Consider the following 8,091-nt stretch of genomic DNA (forward strand, 5'->3'; position numbering starts at 1 on the left):
ACACTCTGAAGTCGCGCGTAGACGAGTGACACGTGACTGGCGGGGCTCTAGAGTGTCAGGTTACCGTGGTAACGCGCGCTAAAGGTGAGTCGTGGCAGGAAGCGCCACAAAAACTCGCCAGGTAAGTTTCTCCAAATTCATTTTTGTGTTGATTTCCGAGGTTATCAGTTCTCAAACTACGAGGGCTCCCCAAGTCTTACTTTAAAAACGCGGAAACTGTCGGTTTGCGGCTGACGCGCGGAATTCATGTGTCAATTTGAGATATGACATTAATATAACTGGGTATTAATTCAATATCGGAGGCCAGAGTCTGGTATGGGTATGATTATGCTGTTATCTTGTGTTAAGTGACCTCGCTGTCACAAACACGTGTGTCTGTTCGAGGATGTGAAGCACTCACTATAATAACAAACTAACATCATAACGATCTCCACTCATCCATAGGCCTGATTAAGTCGATAAAACATCGATAAGCCGGCTGCTGTAGGCTACTTACTTTCTGGATGTGGTCATGTTGAAGCTCGGTGAAGTAGTATGCCAGTAAATGAGACGCGATCATCGTCTTCTGTCTGCTTTGGGTCTCTTAAACTTCTTAAATGTGTGCTGGGTGTGTTCTCAACTGATTGTAAGTCACTTTTGGCATGTACTCATGTTCTTCAAGTTTCTCAAACTCTCTCTTGGTCTTGTGTTATCCGGGATGATGCTGGAAATGATGTCACTGTTAATTCCACCCACTTCACACACTAGTAATTTGACTAAGCTTACGTCACTGAGATCCTTGCCGCTGATTGGCCACGAGGAAGGCGTGTGAGATTTTGGAACGCCCCCCACCCAGACTCTCAAGCTACCACGATAAATATAAAATACATATATTTTTACATTTATAAAACATAACGTGCTTTATAAATACTTTTAAATGAAAAAAAGTAGTTTTTTTTCATTTGTCACTGGAAGCTCAAGTTAAACACAATGAGATGCGGATTTTCATGTGTGTAATGTTTTATTTGATGCATTTAGGAATAAATGAATGCTGTGTATATTTGGTCTAGGCTGCAGCAAGATTAAGGATTCGTAGTGCTCTTGTTTTCTTGAAAACATCCAAATTAAGTGAGCTTTAACTTAAGAATAAGAAAATGTATTTCATTCAAGGGGAAAATATGTTTATTTTTTTACCCCTTGGTTTTGAACATAAGGCGAGACACTGCAGGTGAATAAGCTGATTGATTATATTGATAATTGCAAACATTTTATGTATTACAAGTTTTATCAAATGTTTAGACATGCAAATGAGTCATTATTTAATTAAATATGTGCTAATCTAAACTGGATGATGTCAGTTTCAAAATTCTTGTTCATTTTATTTTATTTTTTTTAACATATTAGAGTCAAATGTTGGAATTTTGTCATTCCATAATTCAGAAAATGCTTAGAACAGACAGAAAACCCTATATTTTCACAATTTTTGGGGGATTAAAATGTTGTACATAATCAAGCAAATCATATATGAACAAATCCCTCTGTAAAAACCTTCAGGATATAGACTATAGGAATAAAAATGTAACGTTTAGTGTGTGTAAGTGCTACTGAAGTGGAGATTTATGGCTCAGTGTAGGAGAAAAAAACTCATTTTGAGAAAACAGCCTTTAAAAATATGTATTGTAATGGAAATCTACGAATAGAAACACTTTAGATGTTTTCTTTCCACTAGTCACGCTTTATGAAAAACCAAAAAGCCCCAAATCTCAAACTTGACAGGTGCATGAAATAGTGTTTTTGCCTGCAGTGAATGCATAGATATTTGTTCTGGAAAACCACCATAGTAAGAAAACTACTTTTTGTAGTTTTTTATGTGAAGAGTTTATAATTAATTCAGTTCTCATAATTCAAATAATCCATAGATTCTCTGTATAACCTGACCAGATGTAGATGTGCAACTAGGCACGTCTCCTTTAGAGCATATTACATAATTACCAGCAATAGTTTCATTATGACTATTTTTCTCTGCAGCAGCGTCTTGATTTCAAGCCCTTCAATTGTCCACCCACACATTTGGGAAGTTAGATGTTTTAGCTCACACATCATAGATCTAAACCAGAGTTCATAAGGTCAGAAATCCCTGGAAATGTGTCTAAAAAAACCATGTGACCATCTGTTACAAACCTGCCATGGAATTTGTTGCTAGATTTGATATATATTCATTATAATTATATATACATCACATGGCATTCTGTCGCAGTCTTTCCTAATCTGAGATTTGGCCAAAGCAATGTAAGTTCATTACTGAGACAGACTTTAGAAATACATGCAACACCACTTCTGCTCACTAGATTTGAGATAGTATGATTATAAATTCACAGAAGAGCCGGTCCTCTGTTATCAGATTAAGTTCCTGACGTCCCACAGCTGCATTAATGTAAGACAGCAGCTGATCAGATTCCAAGCCTACGAATGCAACTCAATTGTTCACAAACTCATAGGACACCTACAGCCTCTTGCATGAAATACACGAGCCCACTTTCTGAATAGTTTTCAGTTTTTGTGCCATAAAATCAATGGTGGCTTTTTGTCACTTATTTATATATTTTTATTTACATCAGTTGTTTCTTCTCCATTGCGATACATATTAAATGATCAAACAACTAATATGCAACATATGTGACTTTTTGGAAATTTAGCCTATATTTTTGTTCTATATGGTTTGAAAAATTTAAATGCAATTTATTTCCTAAAAAGTGTTCCTTAAAAATAAATAAATAAATTGTGGTCACATTGTCATGAATGTCTTCTTTGGTGATGAATAAAATTGTTTCATAAATAAAAAGAGAAAAAGAAAAAAGCCTCTTTGAGCTTTGTGTCCAAGGCATGGAAAAATAAGACATTAGCCCATGAGTAATTGTGACTATGGGAGATATATTCTACTGTCCAGCAGAGAGTTTGAGATAGATAATATTTGATTCACTCTCACACCATCATTCAAGTGCTTGATGGACATGTTTGCATCATTTATTGTGTTGGACTTAGGTGTGGTTTTATGGATTTAACCGGAAAGTAATGAAGCTGAACGGGATGTTTGCACTCCACACAGTTATTCTTATGAATGAACTTTGCTAGGAATATTTCCAGCAATATTAAGACACTCTGAAGTAAAGTACATAATTAAGTATAAGTATGCAGTGTCTTTTTTTAACCACAGTGCATTGCACAAATGACTCATTTCCATAGAACTGATTCATAAAGGATATTTTTTTTAAAGCGGTGATAATGAGCTTTTTTGTGTGCTTGTGTAATTATCATCAGTGAACATATACGTTCATGACCAGAGACAGTTTCACTGAATGAAGAAGTGGAGATAGATTTTTAAGTGTGTCTTTTGCTACCAAATGAAAGGGAAGAAAGGCAAAAATAAATAACAATGCACGCATGAAGATACAAAGTTTATGCAAATGCAATCTGCTGCAGTCATGTTTGTATTTTCTTTGCTGCAAAAATATGAACGGGCCGATATTAACAGCTTTCAGATAGGATGTTGTTGTTGTTGTTATTCAGTAACAAAACTAAAAATCTTTCGCTAAGAATTTGTAAAAGGAAAAACTCAATGTCAGGCTGGTTGTGTTTAAGAATAATTAAGTTTCTGAACAAATTATTGTTCTTTATTATTTCTCATAACAATGCATTATTATTATTATTAGTTGCTGATATGATTTATAACGATGTTAGACAGATTAACATCACTGCCAGCAGAATAAGAGCTTAACATTCAATCACATCACAAATCTTCAAAAGAGTGTCAGTGGAGTGAAATGCATTGGCAGAAAGACAGCGCCATCTAGCGGCCAGACCCCGATGTTGCAGCCAATCATCGCAGGTGCAGGGGGCGGAGCTTGCGCTCAGGTGCCATTAGTTTGAAATAGATTTCTTTCATCAGTAAGTTCGCAGACTTCTAGACCAATAGATTTTACAATATGATCAATTGAAATGCTATGTCTCTTCACAGATATATTAAATGATGAACTGCGCTGAAAGCTTGTGTCGGTTAGTGTTTTGAAGGAATGCAGGTGAGATGAGCAGCAGGAGGTTCAGGGCTGTGGTGGGTCTCATGAAGGTCCCAGAGCGCGAGCTCATGGGGGATGTTTTATTACGCGACAGCGCTGAGCCTTCGCTTCCAGTTCACGTCGATATCGCCAAATTTGTCCGCTTGGATGACGGTCAGTATATCGACACCGAGGACCGAGATAAAGCTGTGAAGAGACGACAGCTCGCAAACGCGAAGGAGAGACTGAGGGGGTGTGTGTGTGTCTCTCTCTCTCTCTCTCTCTCTCTCTCTCTCTCTCTCTCTCTCTCTCTCTCTCTCTCTCTCTCTGTCTCTCTCTGTCTGTCAATTTTCAATTCAGCTTTATTAGCATGACTGTGTAACACAATGTGTTATAACAACTATACATATATATATATATATATATATATATATCACAAAACAAATCCATCTAAATAAATGAAAAGATAAAGTCAGTTTGAAGTTAATGATGTGTAATATCTATCATTGTGAATGGTTAATACATATTTAGCAGCTAGTGCAGCTGTTATCATCTTCTCCAAGTAAGAAGGGTATTTTCTCAGAATCACTAAGTTCAGTAAATGATGGGATCAGATCTGGGGAGAAATGTTTCCCTCACATTGTGATATTTAGGACAAATCAGCAGGAAGTGTTTCTCGTCCTCTATTTGCTGTAGATCAGTGTCTACAGATCCTCTGCTCTCGCTCTGGCCATGTTTGTCTGTGTCTTCCTCTCTCTATGGTTACTTCATCTGTATTTGGAGAGGGTTTGTCTTTCTTTAAATGGTTTAATCAATAAATAATTGGCAAATTTAGTGGTTCTGTTTAGGGTTGAGTAGCATTGGAGTTTATTTTGAAGGTCAAAGTGTATTTTTAGAGATTCATTGTTCAAGTTTATGTGTATAGCGCTTTTTTATGATACAAATCGTTGCAAAGCAGCTCTACAGGAATTTAAGTTTCCACAATATATTTATATATTGCAGAACCTTAATATATTTAACTTATGGCCAAATTTGGTAATTCTGAATGTTGTCTGAGCGTTGGCATCCTCTGAGGGGTTGGCATCATCTTTTCTCAGGTGTACACTTATTTTGGTTATACATGTTTTAATTAAGTCATATTTTACCCCCTATGCCACTTTGAATGATTTTATAAAACAATCCATTATGCCAAATGGAGTCAAAAGCCTTCTTAAAATCTATGAAGCATGCAAATACTTTTCCCTCTTTCTTTAATACATGTTGATTTATTAATGTGTGTAGTGTGTGAATATGGTCAGTGGTTCGATGTTTAGGGAGGAAGCCAATTTGAGATTTGCTAATGACATTGTGCTGCTTTAAGAAAGATGAAATCCGAGAGTTGATTATAGAGCAAAATACTTTTGCCAAATTACTGGTTACACACATCCCTCTGTAGTTATTAGGATCTGTTTTGTCTCCACTTTTAAAGATAGGAGAGATGAGTCCTGTGTTCCAGACCTCAGGAGAAACGCCTGAACTCAATCAAATTGAAAAGTTTTAGTGCAATCTGAAGTTCAGGAGAGCTGTTTTCATGCATCTCATTTTATGTTGTCAGGGCCACAGGATTTCTTACATTTGAGGGATTTCAGTTTTCCACATCCGGCTCCTGTCAGCCGTGCTCAAACACACCTCTGCCACCATGAGTCACTCATTCCCTCTGTTACACTTCACTCCCACTGTACTGTTTTTTTTTATATATATGTATATATGTTTTTTTGTTTTTGTTTTTGCAGAGTAATGGGGCTGCAAATGTTTTGCTGGAGACTGGAATCAACTGCTCCAGCTTGGAGACTGACTGCTCTGATCTCTGGAGCATGGAGGATGTGAGGTCTGTAACTGTTCCTAACAAGAAGTCAACAAATGTCATTACCTACAATGTCATTTCAATGTTTTTTTTTTTTTTTTAAATCATCCCATTAAGAATCTCTATGGACAAGCCAGTAAGCCAAAACTTAGGCTAGTAGTAAGTAATCAAACCTTTCATTGGATAATAAGAATTTAAAATGGGGGGAAATATCATTATGAAATGTTTTTCTTTAATACACATTGGTAACAATTAACGGCACCCTTTTATTCAATACTTTTAGAAACCTCCATTTGTCAGTTTAACAGCTCTAAATGTTCTCCTATAATGCCTGATGAGGTTAGAGAACACCTGACAAGAGATCAGAGACCATTCCTTCATCCAGAATCTCTCCAGATCCTTCAGATTCACAGCTCCATGACGGTGCTTCTTCTCTTCAGTTCACCTCACTCATTTTCTACAGGGTTCAGGTCAGAGGACTGGAATGGCCAGCAGAAGCTTGGTTTTGTGCTCAGTGACCCATTTTTGTGGTTTGTGTTTGGATTATTGTACGGTTGGAAGATCCAAACATGCTCCATTATAAGATTTCTAACAGTCAATTTATTTATAAAGCACCACTAAACACAACTACCGTTGACCAGTGTGCTGTACAAAGTAAGTAACCACAGACAGAATTAATAACGACGACAAGGTCACAAATAAAACTGCAAGACGCAGGGCACATGCCCATCGCGAATAATAAGCCAGATCAAATAAAAACGTTTTTAACCTGGATTTAAAATTGGATAGTGTAGGGGCGGTTCTGATTTCTGTAGGAAGACTATTCCAAAGTCTCGTAGCAGCTACGGCGAATGCTCGATCACCCCTAGACTTGAGTCTGGTTCTAGGAACCACTAAGAGCCTTAAGTTGGCAGACCTAAGAGCTCTTGCAGGTTGATGATCTATCAAGAGATCCGAGAGGTAACCGGGTGCTAGACCATTTAAAGACTTAAAAACCAATAAAAGCACTTTAAAATGAATCCTGTAGCACACAGGTAACCAGTGTAACGACTGAAGGATAGGGGTAATCTGCTCACATTTTCGAGCTCCCGTCAGGACTCTTGCAGCCGCATTCTGGACCATCTGAAGGCGATTTAAGGAGGACTGACTGATCCCCAAATAAAGAGAGTTACAATAATCAAGCCTCGTGGAGATAAAAGCATGGATTACTCTTTCAAAGTTAGCAAAAGAAAGAAAGGACTTAATTTTTACCAGGGTTCGCAAATTATAAAACTTGACTTCACGGTTTGATTTACTTTTCTGTCAAGCTTTAGGGGACTGTCCAACACCACACCAAAGTGTTTCACGTATGGCTTTAAATAAGGTGCCAGAACACCAAGATTTAGATTTGGTATATAGTTTGTATCTGAGTCAGTCACTTATTGATATTTTTATCTGTAGTTATTTGATAGAATCCATGATGTCATGTGTCTAAACAAGATGTCCAGGACCTCCAGCAGAAATATAGGCCCACAACATCAATAATACAGCAGTAGATATCATTGTACACATGGGGTACTTTTTATCCCTGTGTTCACCAAACCCATCTTGAGTGTTTGCTGCTAAAAAGATCATTGTTTAGTTTCATCTGACCATAGAAGCCAGTCCCATCTGAAGTCCCAGTCGTGTCTGATAACTGAATATGCTGGAGTTTGTTTTTGGATGAGCTAGGATAATTTTTTATATTTATATTCAAATATTTTCTTGTTAAACCTACTTCCATAATCTGTGTTATTTACAACTTTATTTTTTACAGTGAAGATTAAAAGGCACATGGGACAAATACAGATGTTTAAGATGGTCTTTGAAAAGTCTTATTCATGTTGATCTCACAGTTGAAATCATGAATTCATAATATAGATTCAGCAAATCTGAAGACTTTTTAAACTTTTATACAAAGTGTAAAACGCACTGAAATGCATAAATTCCTAATCTTAATTTGACTTGATAATCGTTTTGACTGTTTTTTTGTTTTTGTTTTTTGTGAGCCTGGAGCACAAAAGCAGTCATCAGTAGCACAGGTATATTTGTAGAAATAGCCAGAAAATACACTGTATGGGTCAAAATTATACATTTCTCTTTTGTCAAAAATAATTAGGATATTAAGATCATGTTCCATGAAGATATTTTGTAAATTTCCTACCGTAAATAGTTGTATCTCACCCAAATAATGTCCTA

At 36.7% G+C, this 8,091-nt stretch overlaps 1 protein-coding gene across 4 annotated transcripts in view; it reads right to left on the minus strand.

The window, feature by feature from the left end:
* LOC306869736 (hexokinase-2-like) overlaps positions 1–742 on the minus strand; it is a 56,001-nt gene extending 55,259 nt beyond the window's left edge. For 3 of the 4 annotated variants that reach the window (XR_013784197.1, XR_013784198.1, XM_079416623.1), the window contains exon 1: positions 497–720. Coding sequence is in view for 2 of the 4 variants with exons in the window: in XM_079416623.1 (XP_079272749.1) it covers positions 497–559 (63 nt within the window). In the remaining 2 variants the exon portion in view is untranslated. Of the gene's footprint in view, positions 1–496 lie in introns of all 4 variants that reach the window. The other variant, XM_079416624.1, reaches the window with a different exon arrangement.
* Between the last annotated feature and the right edge of the window lie 7,349 nt (positions 743–8,091).

This window comes from Barbus barbus (genome assembly GCF_936440315.1).
Source record: "Barbus barbus genome assembly, chromosome: 5".
NCBI classification, from domain to species: Eukaryota; Metazoa; Chordata; class Actinopteri; order Cypriniformes; family Cyprinidae; genus Barbus; species Barbus barbus.